The sequence below is a fragment of the Panulirus ornatus genome, chromosome 20, assembly GCF_036320965.1.
Source record: "Panulirus ornatus isolate Po-2019 chromosome 20, ASM3632096v1, whole genome shotgun sequence".
In the NCBI taxonomy this organism is placed as follows: domain Eukaryota; kingdom Metazoa; phylum Arthropoda; class Malacostraca; order Decapoda; family Palinuridae; genus Panulirus; species Panulirus ornatus.
This window is the reverse complement of record NC_092243.1, coordinates 9976190-10000248: the sequence shown is the minus strand read 5'-3', so window position 1 is coordinate 10000248 and position 24059 is coordinate 9976190. Positions and strand designations below refer to the sequence as shown.

At 36.8% G+C, this 24059-nt stretch overlaps 1 protein-coding gene across 10 annotated transcripts; it reads left to right on the top strand.

The window, feature by feature from the left end:
* Positions 1-333: 333 nt before the first annotated feature.
* Positions 334-22288, top strand: LOC139755910 (uncharacterized). Of its 10 annotated transcripts, XM_071674649.1 has the most exons (7): positions 334-458; positions 3817-4043; positions 6015-6232; positions 8932-8973; positions 10921-11034; positions 15653-15758; positions 16820-22288. In XM_071674649.1, the coding sequence occupies exons 2-6, from the start codon at positions 3827-3829 to the stop codon at positions 15746-15748; spliced, it is 687 nt and encodes a 228-aa protein (XP_071530750.1). In that variant the 5' UTR covers positions 334-458; positions 3817-3826; the 3' UTR covers positions 15749-15758; positions 16820-22288. The 10 variants fall into 10 exon arrangements, with proteins under 10 accessions (XP_071530750.1, XP_071530752.1, XP_071530751.1 ...); XM_071674651.1 differs by having other exon boundaries at positions 3820-4043; positions 10924-11034; positions 15653-22288; XM_071674650.1 differs by having other exon boundaries at positions 10924-11034; positions 15653-22288.
* The last annotated feature ends 1771 nt before the right edge of the window (positions 22289-24059 follow it).

Here is a 24059-nt window from a genome sequence, read left to right as displayed (position 1 = left end):
CGTGTCTCGTCGTATATGTGATATGAATTGTTAATGGAATAATGTTGAGTCTAGTCAGATTTACACGTCTGAGGTCGCTTCTCCTCCGCCAATGGCACGACTGAACGTGTGTCATCCGCTTGTTTGTTTACGTTTTACATTTATCCGAATGTATAGAGTTGGCCTTGGCTTGAACTTCTAAACATATCCCTTGAATAATAATACACTTGATTTTGAGTAGTATGGTATATTTTTAAGATGTACTTGTTCATAACTACAAGTCTGATGTTATTTAGGATACTTTGAACATATTTGACTAATATTTTATGAGATGAAAAGTTTCGTAAACTCTCCAGTCAGGACCAGTCAGCTGTGAATGAGTTAAAAGGACTGAATTGTTATCACTTTACTCCCACTGGTGTTTATACACGAAAAACTAACGCTATTTAAAGGCCAGCTGTCGGCTCTTTAATTTACAGGTACGAGGAGGCAATGTCAAACTGTATAGAAGTGAGTTTCACTTCTAAACAAAGTTCAAAAAGTATGGGAGTTTATAAATAGCAGACAAAAGTTTAGAACTTGGGGAAATTTTTTGATTTCTTGAGATTAAGAAATCCATATTTTTTTCTGAATTCAAGAGGCTATAGGTGGATATTAGATACCTCTTCATTCACTGCGTGTGAGGACTACCGGTATCATACCTGCTGGGGAATTAAGATTTTTTTCTGTTTTTATCAGGTATGTTTGTGTTATTCCATTTGGGTAGAAGTAAGGTTGAGAGACTACCATCTTATTCTATATAGAGTCAAAGGAAAATGTAGGTATATTAGTATTGCAATCGTGGTTCATCAGTTGTGATTGGTTCTGACAAAATTCAAGAGCTCGTTTTGGGTCTTATTTATCAATATTTTATTACAGAATTGGCCAGTGGTATGTCGATTATATTCATGATGGACCTTGTCTAAATGAAGGTTATAAAACTAGAAAATCTATTAATCTATCCTGCCCCAACAGTTGTAAACCTCAACAAAGGTAAAGAAGGCTGTGAAGGTCAGGAGATGTGGGATTGATGCTAAATAAATTATCTAACCTATCTCCACTTAATTTAACTTTATAACTAAACCTTACCTAACCAAAGTTTATGCAATTGACCTAGAAAAGGAAATGATTCTTTGAAGTTGAACAGTCGCTTTTAACTTTTTTTACAAGATTTTCAGGAAAATTTTGTATGCAATGCAGATTTTCTTTGAAAGAAGCCGACTCAAAGATAAGGTCTTTTGATATAAGAGTGTATTACGTAAGGATATGTTAGGTTTGGGGTGTTAAGGCTGGACGTGTATGATTTTTTTTCTTACTCATGTGTTTGAAACAAACATCTCAGTATAGTCAAACCTTAGACTTTGTGCCTCCAAGCCTAAGGGGAAGCTTTCTTACTTGGACCATCCCTTATTTGGCTACTCTCATCAGTTAAGATTTCCAATGTGTCCAGTAAAACACTACCTAATATGAAAACTCTTTAGCAAAAGCTATATCAGTGGATCAGAACATTTATTCAGAATTTCCTAGAAATGTAAGTAAGTGTTGGTACATGACACAAGTTGAAGATTATTTGGGGTTTAGATTATTAGGATGGGTTATATTATGGGACATTGAAATGATAAGACCTTTTAATGGACATTTGGTTATTTCTTTAGCTTAGATTACATCATATTCAACAATTTGATATAGATATATTGAAAAAATCTGTGGTTTTATTGTTGACTAGTTAACCAAATTGTTGTGTGAATCACCAGTGGTGACTAGTTGGCAAAGTAGTCTTTGACTCACTAGTGGATGGTATGCTATTATGCCAACTAGCAGCTAAAAGCTCTGGACTTACAAGTGCTTACTAGTCAGTAGTTAAATGCTAATATGCTGACTAGTTGGCAAAATTATATTTGACTTATTGATGCCAACTAGTTGGCATCAGTGGTGGAAACACTATTTTGATGGTGCGTCAGCTCTGATGGGTCGAATATAGTTTTGCTGACTAGTTGGCACTAGTAGATTATACACTATTTTGCTGAGTAGTTGGCACCAGTGGACTGAACACTGTCAGTTATCCCCATTTTCAGGATACACTATTGCCTTTTGTTTTCATTCTTACCTAGACTGAACTTAATGTAAACTGACTTAACCTGTTCTTCATTCATTTTTCTCATGCTGTACTTTGGGCTCCCTTGCTGTCAGTAGGTCTTAAGTCTGTTTAGCTCCCCATGTCAGCTGATGCAGTCCTGTTCACTTTTCATTTACCTTATGACTTTTGCATCACCTGCAAATATATCCAGGTAGGACTCTATACCCTCAGGCATGTCATTAGTGAAGAACAAGAGTAATGGTTCCAGAACCAAACCCTGAGGCACTCTGGTTACTTCATCCCATTTGGAAAAGACTCCTTTGTTCTTGCTCAGTGAGATGATCTTCTTTTTGATGAAGAAGTGTCCGCCATATTCCTGCTCGGTGATTCAGGTTCAGAATCAGCTTCCTGTTAGATAAAGTGTCAGGTGTCTTCTGGCATTTAAGATACAGACAGTTCACCTAGTTTTCCCTTTTTTTCAGGACTGGGCTCACTCTTGCATAAAACTCCAGGAGGTTAGCTACACGTGACCTTTCCCCTAAAACCGTGCCACCTCTTGCTTGAGAAATTTCTCCTCTGCAGAAAGTCATCTATTAGATTTCCGATAATCTTTTTGAGAACCATACACACCACACTCATTAGTGAGACTGATCAGTAGTAACGTGTCCTCTTTTTTATATATAGGTATAATATTTGTCACAGTAAAAGAGTGCTCACGTATCCTTGCCCTCACATGCCTCCCTCACATACACAATTCCTCACAATCTTCCACCATTTCTCTCCCTCCAGCACTGGTCGGGACCATGGGTCATAAAGTATACCAATGGTGTGTATGTTTGTCTTTGTGGGGGAAGTACAGGGCAGTTGAGAAGTAAGTGTTCAGTGTCTTGATTATGGTAGTTGTGTTGTGGGCATATATATTTTTTGAGATATGGTGAACTGATGTTTTGTAATCTTGTAGGGACAGGTGGTTTCCAGAGCGTAGATGAGAAATTGTAACTTGTATATGTCTAGGAAGTGTGGACTCAGACGAGTGTACTATATGACCGTTGAAGTGATGTGTAAGATGAGCTGGAGGGCAATTGTTTAGTGCTTGTTGGATCATTTTAGTGAGTATTTGTTTTGTCAGTGTTGTGTTTGTTGGGATGAGATTTGTGAATATAGGTTGCTGAAGTTAGAAACAGGGATAAGTTTTTATTTCTAGTTGGGAGCTGGTGGATACTTATGAAGTGATGTGGGTGGGAAGGGTATAGTGCTGTTGCAAAGAACTGCTGAACATATTTAAATGGAACTTTGAGGGGACCTTTATTTCATTATGTAAGTGTTGAGTGCTCATGGTTGCTAGGTAACCAGTGATTGTTCTGAGTGCTCTGTTTTGTGTGATTTGCAGGTTTGTTATATTTGCTTTAGACAGGATAGATGAGTTGGCAGGTGAGGCTTAGTTTAGAGTGGAATGGATCAATTGTTTGTAGAAGATACTTACAGATTCAGTTTCTCGACCACATTCGGTACTTGCAGTAGTCATGTGGAAGTGTGGGATCCTGGATCATTACTGTATAGTGCTTTATGATGAGGCAATTATCACATTTCAGTTTTCCTTTTGGTCTCAAGTGAGAGAAATCTGACACTCAGCTAAAGTGTAGTTTTTATACAGCGTCTCATCAGCTCGTAATATTCCAACCAAAATATGCAGTATTTCTTAAAGATGTTTTGTTTTCCAGTAGACTCATCATGCCTTTGTCTGGACGTGATGCTGTGATACTGTGTGTGTTGGTATGCTGTGTTCCAGTTCAGTACTGGCTAACACAGCGTTCACCTATCACTCCAGATCAGCGAGTAACAGAGGTGTATCGCCTGGCTGAACAGGCTCGCACCATGGTGCAGAAGTGGTTCACAATAGCATCATGGAAAGAATGGGTCAGCGGTGTTCAAAAGTATATGACAGATGGTACTGGTATTATAATTTTTCTTTTTGCATAATTAAAAACCACAGGAATGAAAGTGGATTATGAGGTGTGGGTGATTAATTATGCTTTTACACCTGGTAACAGGAAGAGTAGGAAAGAGAGGCAAGTATGGGTGTTGTAACAGTTGAGGGTATAATTGGGGGGCATAGAGTGAACAGTGTGAATGAAAATGGTGAACAGTCTGTGGAGTTTTATGTTCTGTTTATATGGTGATTGGAAATACATGGTTTAACTCATTTACTGCTGTTACTCAAAGGTATTTAGTGTGCCTTTAGTGTGACAGTTTCAAGTAAATTTAAAAAAGAATCTTTTAATTTCGTGGTCTTACTTTTAAAAAAGGCTTTTCCTCTGAAATGAATGATGTGTATATATCAACATGAGAACACACTTCCTATGTGTGTGGTGACATCAAATGAATATATGTTCAGGCTTCAACATTGCTAGGCATATAATGTTGCCCCACCAGTGTAATATGAACACATTTGAACAGGTAGTAATGTTCTAATTCCCAGCAATATGTATTACATTATTCATATATGAATAGAATCATGGAAGCAGAAGTGAGTCATAAGGTGGGTTGGAGGCAAAGACTCTGGGAGCATTAACAAATGTGTGGAATGAGAGGTTTTTATGTGGGAGGGTGAAAATGGATATGTTTGAAGGTACAGTGATTCCAACAATGTTTTATGGATGCAAGGCATGGGCTATAAATGAGGATGTGTAGAGGAGGGTGGATGTGTTGGAAAGTAAGTGGATATAACTGTATTATATAGTAATTGATAGTCATGCTAAAGAGAGGCTTTGGGATGTAAATGTGTTGAGAGGGGCAGCTGGTGGGATGGCTGATCACTTCTTGGTGGAGGGGAGAGTGAAAATGTCGAGGCTATTAGAAAAGAGGAAAAGTGGTTGGGAAGAGGCTGTTGAATTATCAGGAGAGGTTGGGTAAACAATGGCAAAAAGTGAGACTAAGCAAAATTAAGGGAATGGCTGAGGAATGAGGGGCATTTAGAGAAGCATTGCTTAAGTGTGCAAGATAAGTGTGTGGTTCCTGGAAGGTAGGATGTCAGGATGTGAGAAAGTGTAGTATATGGTGGGATGAAGATATTAAGTAGTTAGTTAAAGAGTAAAGAGATGTGTATGACCATTTTCTGAAGAGGAGAAGCGTGAGTGATTGGGAGACATTTAGGATGAAACAGCATGAGGTCAAGAAGAATGTGCGAGGGCAAATGAGCGTTGAGATGATGTAGTGTTGACATACTGCAAGGAGAATAAGAAAATATTTTGGAAAGAGGTGAATAATGTGCAGAGAACAAGAGAGCAAATGGAAGCATTGATAAAAGTAGTAGATAGAGAGGTGGTGACAAGTAAAGGAGTGTAGAAGAAATGGAATTTTTAATATTTTGAATGCTGCTGAATGCGGTGAATGTGGGCAGATGTTGTTGTTCATTTGTTTGCCCTGCTCTCCTGCTTAGGTGAGTGAAGCAATTGAGTATGAAAATAGAATAAAATATGAGAGCAAATCTTTAACCTTTAGTTGGCAAGTAGCTTACCAAAATGCTTCCTTAAGTGTTGGCTTCATAATATAAATCTTTTTAAAAGGAGTAAGTTTTGGTTTTTTTCATTTGTATTCACTGGTTTTCTACACTTGTCCAACAGTGATCAGTTTATCAAATACATATCCACCTCCATTAGAGCTGTTGATAGTTTAATAGAACTAAAGCTTTACAAGGGTTGATAGTTAACTCTAACAAAATACAGAGTAGCTAATCAACATTTTTCATCCTTTTCTAGCTTACAAAAGTGGAATCCAAGTGACTTTAAAGAGAAAAGGTAGTTTGTATATGATAGTTTGTATGTGAAGAGTTGACACTAATGTAGTTTCTGTTTGGGTGAATAGCTGGTATGTAATTTGTTTAAACTATTTTGATTTACATTATTTAAATTACAAACAGATTATAGTCTCTGGTACATCTTGGATGATGACAACCCTATGGGTGAGTGCCCAGCAGTTGAGGTATGGAACTATCTTAACCCTGAAGGTTCCTTTGGCATGTCCCCAAAACCTCGCTACATCCATCCACAAGGAGTGAAGTGGCGTATTGGTCAAGTTGTGAAGCACAATCTTTGGGGCTACAAGGCTGTTATTATTGGCTGGGATATTAAATCAAAAGTGAGTAAACAGTGGCAGTTTATATAATTCTTGTATGGAAAGAATTTACTGATTATAACATTGTCTGTTTCATGTACAATGTCATCCCATATATTAAGTGACATGCATAATTTCCTTGGTTACTGATCCTCTCCACACATTTTTTGTGAAGACTCACTGACTCAGCTGAAGGCTTTGTTCATAGATTCTGTATGTTAATGTAGAAGTCACACAAGTGAACCAATCACCATTTGCTTGGACGAGAAATATTAGTGTGTGATAAGAATTTTTGTTGCTTAATGAAGTAACATAATAGTGAAAGTAAAAGCAGAAAAGAGAGATGTATGTTATTAAAGGGAAGCAATAAGTGATGGAAGATTGTGAAACAGTTGTCTTTGAAAGGTATCATTGTGGTGATCCAAATGGGATTGCTGCATCTTTGTTATTTAAAGATTAGAGAGGGGAAGGATTCCTTGCTCTATAGTGAATTTAACTTTTATGCTGCCACAAACGACAGTTGATGTAGTGGTAAATCATTTCCATCTATATCCTGTACTTCAGTACATGTTGTTAAGAGATTTAAACTAATGTGGTTCTTGGAGTTTGTGGATGTGAGCTTAACATCACCTTCTTAATCTGAAGTCTTGAGGTGTGACGGGAAGTCTCACAGAACATTGGTTCATCAATTCATAGTCTAGCAAGAAGCATACTCACCAAACACGTGTTGATTCTGGGTTTAAATCCTTGGTGCCCTGTGAACAAATGTGGCCTTTTTTGTCTGTTTTCCTGGTGCTACCTCCTGAAGTGAAGGGTGACGTGGCTGTTTCCTGTGGGGTGGGATGGCACCAGGAATCAATGAAGGCAAGCAAATATGAATATGTACATGTGTATATATGTATATACCTGTGTATTTGTATATGTATATATATGTATATATATGTATGTGTATGTTGATATATGTGCTGATGATACAGCGCTGGTGGCTGATTCATGTGAGAAACTGCAGAAGCTGGTGACTGAGTTTGGTAAAGTGTGTGAAAGAAGAAAGTTGAGAGTAAATGTGAATAAGAGCAAGGTTATTAGGTACAGTTGGGTTGAGGGTCAAGTCAATTGGGAGGTAAGTTTGAATGGAGAAAAACTGGAGGAAGTGAAGTGTTTTAGATATCTGGGAGTGGATTTGGCAGCGGATGGATCCACGGAAGCGGAAGTGAATCATAGGGTGGGGGAGGGGGCGAAAATTCTGGGAGCCTTGAAGAATGTGTGGAAGTCGAGAACATTATCTCGGAAAGCAAAAATGGGTATGTTTGAAGGAATAGTGGTTCCAACAATGTTGTATGGTTGTGAGGTGTGGGCCATGGATAGAGTTGTGCGCAGGAGGATGGATGTGCTGGAAATGAGATGTTTGAGGACAGTATGTGGTGTGAGGTGGTTTGATCAAGTAAGTAATGTAAGGGTGAGAGAGATGTGTGGTAATGAAAAGAGTGTGGTTGAGAGAGCAGAAGAGGGTGTTTTGAAATGGTTTGGTCACATGGAGAGAATGAGTGAGAAAAGATTGACCAAGGGGATATATGTGTTGGAGGTGGAGGGAACGAGGAGAAGTGGGAGACCAAATTGGAGGTGGAAAGATGGAGTGAAAAATATTTCGAGTGATCGGGCCTGAACATGCAGGAGGGTGAAAGGCGGGCAAGGAATAGAGTGAATTGGAACGATGTGGTATACCGGGGTTGACGTGCTGTCAGGGGATTGAACCAGGGCATGTGAGACGTCTGGGGTAAACCATGGAAAGTTCTGTGGGGCCTGGATGTGGAAAGGGAGCTGTGGTTTCTGTGCATTATTACATGACAGCTAGAGACTGAGTGTGAACGAATGTGGCCTTTGTTGTCTTTTCCTAGCGCTACCTCGCACACATGAGGGGGGAGGGGGTTATTATTTCATGTTTGGTGGGTGGCGATGGGAATGAATAAAGGCAGACATATGAATAATGCACATGTGTATATATGTATGTGTCTGTGTGTGTATATATATGTATACGTTGAGATGTATAGGTATTTATATTTGCATGTGAGGACTTGTATGTACGCACATATGTATGTGGGGTGGGTTGGGCCATTCTTTCGTCTGTTTCCTTGCGCTACCTTGCTAATAACCATGAGGAAAAATGATGCATGATAAGTCCCAACTTCACTTTGATGTGATCACATTGTCAGGGGTGATACAAGAATCTCATTCTTGTATCGCCCCTGATGATGTAATCACATGCAAATGCTCATATTTCATTTTTCTTTGTGGTCATCGGCAAACACTAGATTGGGAGAGAGAGAGAGAGAGAGAGAGAGAGAGAGAGAGAGAGAGAGAGAGAGAGAGAGAGAGAGAGAGACTACTTTAATGAATAAGTGATGTAGATTTCAAGCCCTAACTATGACCACTGAGAGAGTGAAAGAGTACACATCAGTGAGTAAATGATGTTGTTTTTAAGCCCTAACTATGGTCACTGATTTATAGATGATGAGGATTCCTTTCCTGTACACTTCCTGTGGGGCTTGATTATGGTTCTCACATCTCTTTTTGATGCATAGTGTTTGCAGATATGCAAACTGCTGTACTGTGGCACATATGTGAGTTTCTGTACAGTATCTTTAATGAAAAAATACAAAGAATATGATGATTTAGACTACTTAAAAGTTCCCTTTGTGCTAATGCATGTATTTATTATTTTTTAGGCACCAGAGGAGTGGATTCATGAAATGCATCAAGGTAACAAAGTAAGTTTCTTGATAATGTTGACAGTTATATGCCAGATTCTGGTAACACATCTGTCACTTTATTCTGAGTAAGATATTCATTCAGATTTAGAATTGTATTATAGAAGATGCATTTTTAGATACAGAATTGCATTATGCCGCAGACACCTAGCAACCTGACTTCATGAAATTAGCTTTGGTCAGTGTTTGCAGGATTAGTGACATGTTGAATTTTTCTATACTTTGCATATTATTGTAGATTGAACAGCTTGCAGTTTAGAACTAGATGATTTCTGAAATTATGTTACATCAGATAACTGCATGAATAGGTTTTGAGTCTATATTTTTCAACTGGAATCAGTGAGATTATAAGTGAATAATGAATTACATATGGTGAAAAACATTGAACCTATGAGAACAGATCTGATAACTTAGAAGTTATCAAATGTGTGGGAAAATCTGTTTTTTAAGTGATTTTTCAATGATTGTTAGAGCTGAAAAGGATAATGAAGTATGGGAAGCATAACTCGAATTGGTTTTGAGGAGTGTAAGAAATGATGTGACTGATAAAAGAGTAAGACTGCATATTGACTTAGAATAAAACAGTCTGAATTCATTGGTCTAGGTTTAGGTGGCACTATAGTATTGATATGACTTGGTATGACCATCCACCTCACAGAAAGATTTGCATCCATATTCAGAAATACTGTCAACTTGTACTCCGTTCCATCACTCTTAAAGCTAACTCCCCTTCTATTTACTCTTGCCTGCTACATTTGTAAATAGACTAAGAAAAAATTGAATAACATCGGTAGAATACACCCTATCTGTTACATAGCAGGGAGCTATGAACGTCAGTCTGAAAACTTGATTTTCTTCTGCCACAGTTTGAATTCTGTTGGCTGACCATAGTTAACAACCTAAACAAAGGATGAATCACTGGAGCTGCTTAGAGGCCTCAGTAACCCATTAGTGACCATGGTGGGTGATTGTATGCTTTTTAGGAACTTTCTGCATCTATAGCACCCACTACCACCCATATAGTTCATTGCCACCCATAGCACTCACTACTGCCAGTATCACCCACCGCTGCACCTATGTTGCTCATACATAGTAATGGTAAATTCAGTAAATACAGTAGTGTATTTTTATTGAAATACTTTTAATTCATAAGGAAAAGAAAAATCAGTGGTGTTGATTTTCAAATCCAAATGTTTTCAGTGATGAAAAACAAAACAAAATGTAAATGTACAGAATACCTTGCATACATAGGGTTAAAGAATATGGTAGATAACATTTTACCTAAACTATGAATGGTTAGGTCTTAATACGTAAGAGAAGAAAGTTTTATATTTTTTGTGTACCTTTTTTGAATAATAAAGATTTTTATATTTTCTCTGTACTGGGAAGAGTCCAAAATATCAGTTGCACATTGAAAGGGCTAACAGCAAAACAGAGTTTTGATCTAATGAGTTTACCTACATTCTTAAGTTTTATCATTTATCCACTTCCTTTTCCTGCAACCCTGATGGTTTCAGAGCCACAAAATAGTACCAGAATGTTCCATTACCCTGCTCTAGTTACTCTTGTTCATACATTTTATGAATGTGTGTTGTTTTCTCATTTCTTACTTTTGCTGCATTTTAGGTAATTTCCTATATGAAGGATTTTTGTTTTATCATGAATAATGATTCTGTTTAGGGAGTTTAGAGTTTACTGATCATAGTATTACATATAATCTTTTTGCTTTAGTGAGCAGTTTTTTTGTTAAACATTTTTTCTCCTCAATTATGTTTTCATATTTGATTTTAGTCTGTAGAATAAATTCAAGAGATAAATATTGCAGTACTTTTATGAAATTTATCTACTATACTGTACTATCTGTAGTATCATTGCATGTCACCATTAACTTCTCATAGGTATGGGAACATATTGGTGTTAATAGCTTTCTAACTGCCACTTTCTTAGCAGCATTGGAGAGATCAACCCAATTATGCCTTGCTGGTAGATACGGGTGACCGTGACACGGCAACGATTACATACGTTCCTCAAGAAAACATATCTCCAGTTGTAAATACTGAGGTAGGTTATAATGCATCCCCAGTCACCTTTCCATTTTCACATACAAAATGCATCTACTACTTGTGATCTAAAGTTATTCCCTTGATATTATCCATTACAATATTTCTCTCCTCAAACTACTTATTCACCAGAGACATCTATTTTTTCTGCAATTTTCTGGGTCTAAAAAGCATCACAGAATAAAATAAACAGAGTCATTAAGTTTGCAGTATAGCATTAGAGTACTCCCAAAAAGTATTAAGGAAAAAAATATTCAGAACATTTCTTCCTCACCCACCCTATGATTCATTCTGTTTCTATGTTTCCATTAACAGTTGTGTCCACTCTAAGGTATTTTAAATAACTCCACTTTCTCCAAATTGTCTTCTTTCACTCTCACATCTCAACTAATTTGTCCCTCTGCTCTGTAAAAACTAATGACCTTGATTTTATTCACTTTTGCTCTTAACTTCCTTTGATGCTGTCTCCCAAAGACTGTCACCAACTTATTCAGTTTCTCATGTGAATCCACCATCAGTGCTGTGTCTTTAGTAAACAACAGATGACTCACTTTGCAGCCTCCTGAACCCCAACAGAGTGCAGAGTTGCTTCTCTCTCCAGGACTGTTGTATTTACCTCCCTTACCACCCCATTCATAATAAATTATACAGCCATGGTGACATTACACCCCATGCCACAGACCCACTTTCACCAACAGCCCCCCCCTCTCTCTCTACCTACGGTTTTGGTAGTATCACTCTTCTTGATCTATGTAAATGACTTGTCTAAGGGTATGGGCTCCTTCCTGAGTATGTTTGCTATAGATGCAGAATTCATGAGGAAAGAGAAAAGCATCCTCTTACAAAGGAACCTTAACAGATTCCAAGGTTTGTGTGATACATAGTTGATGAAATTCAACCCAAGCAATTGTATAGTAATGAGGACAGGGCAAAGCGAAAGAAACACTAAATATGATTATTATCTAGTAAAAAATAAGCTTCAGTCTTATTTCTGTGAGAAGTTCTTATGAGTCAACATTATCCCTATCAGAGTAAGTCTTAAGTATATGGATTGGGAAATATGTAGTAAGTAGTTCTTATCTTATCTAGAATGTGCTTCTCAGGTTTGTCATTGCACCTAAAGAGACACATAGAACTTATAGAGAAGGTCTAGAGGAGGGCAGCAAAGATAGAACCAGAAACTAGAGTGGAATCAAAAGCATGCCATCTCATTAATTCTTCTGGCATCATCTTTCTTCAGTTTTCCCTTTCCATATGTCGCAATGTTGCTGCTCTTTCTTTATTTTGTAATATTTTTTTTTGGCCATTGTTCTCATAAGTTGTCTGCATGTGTCCCCATCCCCAGGGTTTGGACCTGTGGTGCATGATTAATTGTTGCTCCCAATAGTTTCTGTGTGGAGGCTGGCCAGTCAAGGAATGGTTCCTATGATACAGAATAATTGAGAAGGTCCAAGGGAGGGCAAAGATAGTACCAGTTGTTAATTATATTGGCATCAGCTGTCTTTCTTTTCCATATGCTGCAGTGGTGCTTCTCCATCTCAATTCTCAAGATATTTCGTTGTTCCTACCCAAAATGTATGGAATTATGGCATGATTTTGGCTGCTGCCTCCCATTCTGTGTGGAGTCCAGCTAAGCTGTGGAATTCTCTTCCTTTTTTGCCTTTCCCTTTTCATAAAACTTTTCTTTCTTTAAGAGTCAGGTTAACAAACTCCTACAGAGCCCTGATTAATATTCTTTTTAATTTTTACTTTCACCTGAGATGGCCTTGATTAAGATGTTTTGCTTGTGCCATGTTGGTCACTATGAAAAAAGAAGGCTTATTTTTTTTCTTTATATTGGAAGGTCCAGTCATGGGCAAAAGTTCACATCAAGGCTTAGCCTTAATTGAAAGTTAGAGAGGATTATGAGTGGGAAAAAGAAGAGACAAGGAAAAGTATTTACAGTTTTGGAGGAAGTGAAAACTCGCTTTTAAAATGTGCCAGGTCATAGTTATTGGGAAAGACATAAGAAGTTTACAGGGGAAGGCCCAAAGCTTCCAGCTTGAAAGAGAGAAGGGTGACCTGATAACAACCTTTGAATTTTTAAGACAGATTGATGATGTGGATAGTGAACAGTTCTTTGAAAGATGCAGGGATAGGGCAACCAGAGGACATAACATGAAGTTAAGCAAGAAACTTGTTACAAAAGATGTAGGGAAAGACTCCTATGGCATAAGAGTGGTGGATGAATAAAACTGAATGACTGAAGAAATTGTTAATGCAGAAATCATGCATGAATTTAAGAAGTTTTGTGATAGTGCATAATGGGGGCCTCATGAGTTTAAAACTCCTTCCCTATACAGTAAGAATAGATAATTACAAACAGGTGATTACATACAGCCAGAGGACGTAACATGAATTAAGCAAAAAACTTGTAAATTTGTTGTAATGAAGTACTTTTATAAGTGATGGATGAATGGAAAGACAGTGGACATGGATTATGCAAACAGCATACATATATTTAAGAAGTATGATAGTAGGGCATATTCCAGAAATGGGGTTCTGTGAGTGTATAACTTCCTCTGCATACTATAGAGAGAGGTAATTACATTACTCATAAGAAGAATTATAAACATTGTGTGAGGATTTAAACCATCAAATGAAATAGTGAATAAATGGATTTTTATGAATTTTTAAATGTGACAATGTACTTATCAGTTTGTGCTGCGTAAGTATTTTGGCTGATAATAGCCTCTTCGTCAGATCATTGAGGTGTTAGATGCAGAGGAATAACATGCAGGCATTAATAAGTACAGTATTGAGGAATGGTGTAGCAATGATATGAAAATGTGTAAATATTTCAAAAATGAAATTAATCTGCGATAGCTATTGAAAAGAGATTTTGTTGGGAAATGATGAAGCATAAGCAGTGCCTGAATGTTTGATATTAAATACAGAGAAATAATATACAGATATTATTCAGCACCATAGCGGATACAGGTGTAATGATGATAATGAAATAAAGAAGGTGAATGTCCTATTCTTTGATATTTTTTAGTAATGTCAGTTTAACCTTTTCTTGTGTAATTAATTTTCAGGAGAGTGCTCTTAAAAGTGTAAATAATTCAAAAGAAATATCAATTTGACATTTATCTATTATTGTTTTATTGTTAATGGGAGATACATTTTCAAGCTCTAACAGACAAAGGATTCAGAAAAATGACGATATACAAAAACAAATAATCAGATATGAAAAATTGTTCTACTATAAATGGTACATAAACTCACTCATTAATAGACAACTGTTCTTTAGGTAAGAAATAAATTTGAATACCAGTATGCATTATATGATAACAGTATCTCTATAAGGAGTGAGAGACTTTCTTGGAAAAGTGACAAACAAAATTTGCTTTTTTGCCATAGTTTTTATTCTTAAACTTGTGCATACTTCCCTGGGGATAGGGGAGAAAGAACACTTCCCACGTATTCCCTGCGTGTCGTAGAAGGCGACTAAAAGGGAAGGGAGGGGGGGCTGGAAATCTTCCCCTCTCATTTTTTTTTTTTTTTTCTTAAAGGAAGGAACAGAGAAGGGGCTGGGTGTTTTTTTTTTTTTTTTCCAAAGGAAGGAACAGAGAAGGGGGCCGGGTGAGGATATTCCCTCAGAGGCCCAGTCCTCTGTTCTTAACGCTACCTTGCTGAGGTGGGAAATGGCGAATAGTATGAAAGAAAAAAGAAACTTCAATGTACATCATGATAATGATAGTAGAAAATGATGTATTATGTACACCATGAATTATTTGCATCTAATTAAATGAAATATGAGGCAAATATCCTGAATCTAAAAACTGATACCTGTAGCTGAATATCCAGACTTTCACATCAGTCAAATGTGAAAATCTTGGAGGATTTGGCATTTAGACATCCTCAGTCTTGATACATTTGTGTACAGGAACACCAGTGGTTGAGAGATGTAGGTCAGGTGTTTCCAACTCATCACCCAGTTGTACCTCTGGAGCATCACAGTCATTACTCATTGATGTCCTTAAGCTCACTCCCTCTTTCAGATGCTGCCAAAATGGCTTACCTTGTTATGGGAAAACAAAACATTTTTTAGATCATAACCATGAACATATAAACACTATTCAACATATAGATACTATTTAGTAGCTTATTCTGTAACCTCTGCAGCATGAAATAGTAGTTTATAGATTTTTTTTTTCTTTTTTTTTTTTGCCGCTGTCTCCCGCGTTTATAGATAGTTGACCAAAACATTAGAGGTAAGTAAAAATCAAGTTAAATAGACTCTCATTCAGTGCATAATCAGTCAGCAGACTGAATGTATGCAAGTATTGCATGTTGTGGCTGCCTACAGAAGGCAACCCTCCAAAATTTTTAACTTTTATATGCCTATAAGAAGATGTAAAATATGTTTATTGATATAACAGGATGGTGTAACATCTGTAACTTGCCTGTGAGTAAAGATCATAGCTCAGATGTCGAATGACAACTGTGATACTGTTGTGCTGAGCACCATTTTTAATGAAGCATTCATTTCTCTGTTTTAATATTTTGGAATCTTACTCTTCTTTTATTGAAATTTTATTTGTAAATTGTGTTTATTTGAATTCTTTTCTTTGCAGGTTAAACATCCAGATCTGAGTCAGTATTTTGATTTCTTTGATGGAGCACAGTACATTCCTTGTCCATGGTTGAGAGCAATATATCCCAGTGACTGATTAGTTGTTTGTAAGTATCCAACATGGCTTCATCAAACTGGCAAGTTTCTGCAAAGAATAACTAAGTCATATCTGGAATACAACTGGTTTCTAATACACAAGTTATGAGGAAGATCATTCTATTGAATGTCTTGGTGCTAATAGTGTAGTTGGGTGCTTTTTGACAAGAGTGTGGAAAGTGTAACATCTGTGCTTAGCACCTTAAAAGAAAGAATGATTTTGAAAGGAACCTTATTTAAAGAATAATGAAAAAAATTTGTCAGGCATTTATTGGTATCTTGTTTTTTTCTTGCTTCTGAGAGTGTTTCGGCAAAAATCGCTAATTTTAGTTAGCTGGGGTGACAGGGATCTTGGTGAAGGTGGGAAGACGAAGAAAATTTATTATGGTCAAAGTTTTCATTGCTGTATTTGATATCTAGGGATCTTAGGGTATGAGCTTTATAAAACCTTTGGATATCCAAAAGCATTTCAATGATCGTAGGATCTCTCACTTATTTCAGAGTGGTGAAAATTAAGAAAAAAAATCTTCCAAAGTGAATTGTGAACTGCACTTTGGTTTAACAAAAAAGATTGATGAAATTAAAATTTCATTAAGAATATATATATGAATTAACGAAACACTTGTAGACTTACAGACAAAGTTACTTGTGTTTTGAAGGTAAAATCTATATTTTAACTGCTCCTATTTTCTTACCTCCCCTCTGACCCTACCCCATTTTGTTATAAGTACATATAAAGTAATTAAAAGGATATATACAAATTATATTACTTTTTTGATATTGATATTTAGTTGATTTGAACTATTTGTTGTGCTGCTTATTTTTGTTGATGAAGATTTTATGAAATGATTTCTTTTTTGTGTTAGGTATGCCTTTTGCTTTTTAAGTAAGATGCCTCATAAACTAAACCATTCCATGAGAAACATTTTTCACATATAATATCTTATGTATCCATAAGGGAAATTTTATTTTTTTACTTTTTATTTATTTTTTCTTTAGAAAAAAATTGCATAATGTCCAACTTGCTCATAGTTGTTGAAGGAAAAATGATTGAAGTTTATGTTATTTTCAGCTCATTGAAGAAAGTACTTTTTTACTTTCATCATGTGTCGGTTAGAGGGGAAAGTCAGGTAATAAATGGATTTCCTGGATCCGCCCATGACATAATTACTTTTTCTCATAACATCAAACCACAAGATTTCGGCTCTGAATATAAGTAAAGAGCACATGTATAAATTCATTTCCATTTGCATCATCACTTTTAAGACAGCAGGTTCAGGATATATGCTTAGTGTCCAGATTAGATACAGAGGTCTAGAGACAAGAATTGCCCTTCAAACAAATTTCAGGTTTAGGACTTTATGCAGTATTAGAAGTCTGTGATTGATTACTGATGTGATGGATAGTACCTCCCACCCATAATACACAAAAATGTTAGACCAAATACAAATTTTGCTGCTGGTAAGCACCTAACATGTTTATATTGTATGAGACTGTGTATGGTTGCTTGATGTTTGTGATAAAGTTTTTTGTAGCTTTGGATAATTTTTTAAGGATTAACGATGTATCACTGTTTTAGAAATGAAAAATTAATCTAAGGCACATTAAATGCCATTAATTTCTCACTGCCAAGCAACTGACATTTATTAAGGGAATATAAAATTATGAACATATAGTGTATGAATATCATCGCACTCTAGACTTTTTGTGATTAGGCTAGAAGTGGAAAAATGTTTTTAATAAGCACTGCTGACAGATCTGATGAAAGACTGCATTTTATAATGGAAGACTGTTTACCCATTAGTTTTTAAGTCAGTATGAAATTATTATTTTTCTTTCATATTTCTCCTCTGTAGCCATATTCTAATTCCAAGCCCATATTGTGATCTGCTACATATTTAAGAACTGGATATTGTTATTCAAAGAACAGATTTCCTATTTCTTTGCCTTTCATTATGTCACATATTTTTCTGTATTTCTTTGGATGCAGTTTCCCCCTGCATCCCTACTTTTCTCTGCATACACTTTTATTTCCAAAGATGCTCAAAGCAAGCTGCAGCTTTCCCCATGGGAAAGCTAAACCAATAAGCAAAATTTCCTTGTAATTGTTGGGAGAATTATTTTGTCAGTCTTTATCATTAAAAATTGCAGAGATGGATAGTAGCTTAAATATTTAAAGAGGATCTTGTATGTACCACTCCTCTTTGAATGTATGAAATAGCATGTGCAATATAGTTAGCTTATTATTCCTAATAGGTTCTGCTTTATCATATAGATTAAGTATTTTATTTTATGACTGCTTTTTTCTGTGCAGCGAGTAGCACCAGGAAGAGATAAGGAATGGCTCTTTCACTCATATCCACTTGCTGTTATGTATAATGCACTGAAACCAGAGCCCCCTGTCCACACCCAAGCCCCATAGACATTTCTTTGGTTTCTTCTGACATCCTCATATGCCCTGTTTCATCCCATTGACAGCATATAACCCTCTGTATATCACATCCCTCCAACTTGCTCTTTCTCATGCATGCCTCACATTCACCTGCATGTTCATTTCCCAAGCTCTCAAAGTGTCTTTCACTCCAACTCACCACATCCTTTTTGGTTTTCCATTCTCTTTGTTCTCTCCTTGCCTGACATGCTTAACATCTTAGTCAGCCTCTCCTCACTCATATTTTGCATATGTCCATACCACATGAGCACACCTTTTTCAGTTCTCTTATACTTATTTTTGTTAGTTCCAGATGTCTCTTACCCTGTCATTTCTTATTCAGTCAACTCTCCTCTTACCATACAGTGTCCACAGAAATATCATTTCCAACATATCAACCCTCTTCTGCACATTACCTTTGTTATTACTGGACAGTACCATCGGGCAGGCCCATCTTTGCCCTCACAGACAGCAGTCTTCCTTTCTGCACACACTTCATCTCCCATGGTTCCATCAGTTGCCATGTCCACTATCAGATATCTAAATCATTTGGCATTCTCCATGTTCTTGTCCATTCAAAATCACACTGCAACTGATCTGTACCTTTACTCTGCTGAACTTGATAACCTTACTTATTTAATTCTCAACTTCCTTCTTTCACACACTTTTCCAGACTCAGAAACCAGCTTCTGCAATTTTTTCTTGAATTTGCCTCCAGAGCAGTGTAATCAGCAAACCACAGTAACTGACCCCTCTCCAGCCACCACACACACACACACACACACACACACACACACACACACACACACACACACACATTTACAGCAGACCACAGACTTGTCCTCTTCTCTAAGGCCCTTGCATTTACCTCCCTCACTATCCCATCTATAAACAATTTAAACAGCCATGGTGACAACACACACCACTGCAGACCCACCTTCACCCTCTCTCCTCCTTTTCATATACATGCTTTACTTTCTTGATAGAAACTCCTCACTGCCTCAAGTAACTTGTCACCCTCACCATATATTTGTAACACCTTCCTCAAAACATCTCTATCAACTCTATCATATGCTCTCTCCAGATCCATAATTGCTTCACAGAGACCTGTTTTTCAAGATATTCTCAAACAAATTCTTCAAAGTGACCACTTTATTCACACATCCTCGACCTTTATATTTCAAACATTCACTTTTCCCCCTCTTGATTTTATACAGTGGCACAAAATAGGTGTTTTGACAATCCTCACGTACCTTAACGAGCCATACATACATTAAAAATCATGAATAACCGATCAGCAAAATGGTTACCTCCTTTCTTGAGTTCATCATCTGCAATCCCAGTCACTCCAACCACCTTCCCACTCTTTATTTAATGCAAGGTTTTCACTGCCTTTTCTCTTTTCAACAAAACAATCCATGGATTTAATCTCTGCTTCACCTTGTCCTTACCACCCTCAACTGATGTTCCCTTTTGTTCTCTTGTTTTCCTTCTGTTTTTAACCTTTTTTTCCAAAACACTTTCTTGTTCTTAAAGTTTCACCCCTTGCACTTTTCCATTGACCTGCTGCTTTCTCTTGCACATCATCCAGTCACATGCACATGCATTACATCCTTACAGGTACAGGTAGAGTATCTGGCAGGTTGAAAATCTACTTAAAGGTGTAGTGTACTTTATGAAAGCAATAATTCACAATCACAGAAAAGTAACATTGAATATGGGTGTAGAAATTGAAGTGCTTCACAGAAGAGGAACATTTGTGATCCCAGTGAGGCTAGCATAGACATCGGTTGAAAACACTGATGATGTGGTAAATTTTATTTTACTTGCAGTTTTTGTACACATTTCCTTCTTTAAGCACTTACCTGATACATTACCTGATAAATATTTAGATACTCATAAAAATATTACCAATAATATGTGGTACAGTACAGTGAATGGAGGAGCTAACAAGATGGGGAGGCAAGCAAGACAGAGAGGCAAGTGCTGATAGCAAAACCTAAATTGTACTTTGTAAATAACATGGGGTGTATTATTTTTGTATATATTCATTTGATGCAGTTCTTATCAGCAGGTTCTTACCTTCATCATGAACTAATATAGATTCTCATTATCAGAAAAATTATTGTAGAAGTGGGTTGGAGAAACGAGAGTTATATGAAATATGAACTCTTGGATTTAGGGTAATTGCATTTGTTACAATCAATTTATACATGGTTAACAATATCGTAGTTGTATGTCTCTAATTTTCTATGTTATTCTTTTCAGTAGGTTCTTGCCTAGTGCATCAATTAAAAACTAGGTGTTTGCAAAAAATAGTATAGCCAAAATGGTTCAAGTGCTCAGGTTTGATGTATACTTTCCCTGGACAGATGTTCATGATAGTACCCACCTTACTTAATTATCCTGATAACAGGAGTCTTTTGGTTCCAAACATATTGATTGACAGATATTCTAAATGTAGTAACCGTATTGCTGTGTCTCTTTTCTTTCACAAACAACTTTAGCTCTTCATTCCACCAATAGCTACCCTTTCTCACCCGCCAACAACCCATCTTCCAGATGCTGTGTACTTCTCTGGCTCATGTTATCACTGCTTCCTTAAGTATCTCCCATTCCTCTTCCACACCCCTAGTTTCATTTACTCTAACCTTTTGCCATTCTTCACATTATCTCTAATGGTATTTCCCTAAGTTTACTCACTTACACCACCCTCTTCTCACCCATATCATTTTTGCTCTTCATAAAGCCTTTATAAGCTTTTGCCATTGCCTTGGCCAAAAAGTAATTGAATATTCCACCAGCTGCCCCTCCCGACACATTTACATCTAAAAGTATCTCTAGTATGCCCATCAATTGATATATAATCCATTTATTGCCAATTGCAATATACCCTACTCACTCACACATACTTGTTTCTTTATTATACTTTGTCGCTGTCTCCTGCGTTAGCGAGGTAGCGCAAGGAAACAGACGAAAGAATGGCCCAACCCACCCACATACACATGTTTATACATGTATGCCCTTTTATATTTTAAACCAGGTATTTCCAATTACCAATATTTCTTCAGCATACAACTCCACAAGCTTTTCACCATTTTTGCTCAAAACACTAGGTACCCATACCACTTAGTTGTACCCTCAACTTCCATACCATAGTACCCACTCATACTTTTAGATTGCCCATACCTTACATCTTTGTTGATGCACTCAATTAACTCTCCCAAAACACTCACCCCTCTTCTTCAATCCTCTCAATACCAGTTGCATGAACACTAACAGTCACTCACCTCTCATAATTCACTTTCGTTTTTACCAACATGGTTTAAAGCAAAATTTTTGCAGTTATCTTCTGAAATGTAGTTAAATTTTTGCATTTTTATAAGGGAATATGCTCATTTGCATTGCTATAAACTTTGTTACAATTTTTTTTGTGTGTGTAGTTGCTTAATCATTTATCTTATTCATAGGCCACATTTAGTATGTTTTCAAGACTTGTGACTGACTGCTACATAATCTGGATGATTCTCTCAAGGGTGTACAGATATTAGTTTATGAGATGTATTCAACTTTAGTGTCTCTTAAATGCCTAGATTATGACTAGTCATAATATAGTATATTCGTTCTCACAATGAAATACAAGTGTAGTCCACAGCTACCAAAAAGGTTTTTACATCCCATGCAGTTTGATGGCCCTCCTCCAACCAAGAAATGGCTACAGTGTTCAGTAAGGTGCTGTCCCAATGTGGTGGCTGACTGAAACCTTGTGCTTAAAGATTGATGCATTCAATTGACCACTACCATCCATTTAGTGATTCATTTATCTCTTCCTTCTCTTTTTACTTTCTTTTCACCTATTCAAGTTATTTATGGATATTTTGATGTCAAGATATGCTGTGCAAGTGTGTATTATGTATTATAATGCATAAATAAAGATGAATAATGATGATATACAGTTCTTTGGCATGCTCTAAATAAATTGGCATATGGGGCTGCTCAGCATCCATTTAGATCCAAAGCTTTAATTTCTGTTTGCACCTTTAACAATTCATTCATCATTGTGAGTGAGAGTTGTGTATTATAATGCATAAATAAAGATATAACAAATAATGTTTTTGATGAGTACTTATTAATTGGCAGCATGGTATAGTGTTGCTCATTGTCCCTTTAAATGCAGCTATTTTCTTTTCATGCTCTTTACAATATGTTCATCTTTTTGGGTGTACGGAGCAAGATATCTTACACTAGAGTAAGTTTATGTTATCCTACAGGAATAACCATGACTAATTGATTTTCATATTTCTTTATCTCCCTGCATTGCCTGCTGTTTGATATTATTTGTAAGAAATATTGATGCCAGATATGGAGACTAAGGTTTTGCCTTAATAAAAAAGGAATGTAAAAGGACCGAATGCCATTTTCATGTTTTACTGGAAAATGACACTTTCTCTTACTAACTTGGTACACTGTCTCTGTTTTAACCACTCTTATCATGATACCATAGCTTTGATATCTTTCACTTCTTTACTGGGTGTACTTAACACTTGATCATGAAACATTTGCCTCACTCCATTTATCATTCTTCTGTTATTGCCATAAGCTTTGAGGGAATAAGTAAGGTGTTTCATCATTGAATATAACAAACCTCTCTGCACTTATCAGACACATCTCCATTTATTGCTCTCCATAATGTTTAGGTCAGATTGCCTTCCTCTTCACCATCTTTGGTAAAATTGCTGCTTCATTAACTTATGGAAATGACAAACAAGAATGAATAGAAAAAGAAATAAAAAGGAGTATTCCTATCATTTCATTATTTTGGTAAGTTTCTCACTCAAACTTTCATTTTTAAAACACTAACTCTACTAAGTTTTTTTTGGCATATGTGTCCACTATTTATCATGGAAGCAAGGTAGCAACAGGAGCAGGTGACCTCACTTTAGAAAAGACCCATATTTCTGTTCCTTCTTTTGGAAAGTAATGCAGGAGAGAAGGATTTCCATTTCCTTGCTGACACCTCTCATTGTCACCTTCTGCAACATGCATGCAAGACTTGGGCAGTTTTCTTTTTCTCCCATGCTTGGGGTAATTGTATTTGCACGCTATCAGTTTTCTTCACGCTCCCAAATTCCTTCATCATTTGTAACCCCATTGTTGATTCTGGTAGCAGCACAGTATTCTCAGTAGAAATATAGGGAACAATTTTAAAAAAGTGTCTGAGAAATGTGTAGGGACTGGCTGCAATCGATGCTTTCCTTTCTTTGCAGCAGCAGTTGGGTCCACAGTTTTATTTACTTTTTTTTTTCATTTCCCAGCTTGGATGCTTCATCAATTTAGGTATTCCTTCATCGGCATTGGGTCTCACTCAATACTGAGATTCCTATGTCGTGTAAGGCTGTCTCTCCATAGTCTTCCCTGCAGACCATTCTCTTTTGAGGATGGCAGGCTTCTGGATACCTCCCTAACTTGGATGCTGGTGATGCAGGTGTGATCCAGGAAGAGCAACTCATCATTACATGTCATTTTGATATACCTACGACACAGTACATTTTCACTGTACCTACGGAACTGACCCTTTTACCTTGGGCCATTCTTGACATTGCCCTAGCATGAATAGACGACTGGTACAAGGTGTCACTTCTCCCTGAAGTTAGTATTTGAGAGGGATAAGCGTGTTGTTCTCCAGAGTGTACCACTCTCACTCAGGCTTGTAAAGTAAAATGTTACAATTACTTCGAACGGTTTTGGTATAGGGATTCAAAGAAGGAGGAGACCACTTCAGCCCATTTCACTAGAAAGTTTTTATTTTTAGGGAAGTTGTGAACGCAGTGACGAACATTATCGTAAATTCCAACATGGAGGGGTGGCTTTGACATACCCA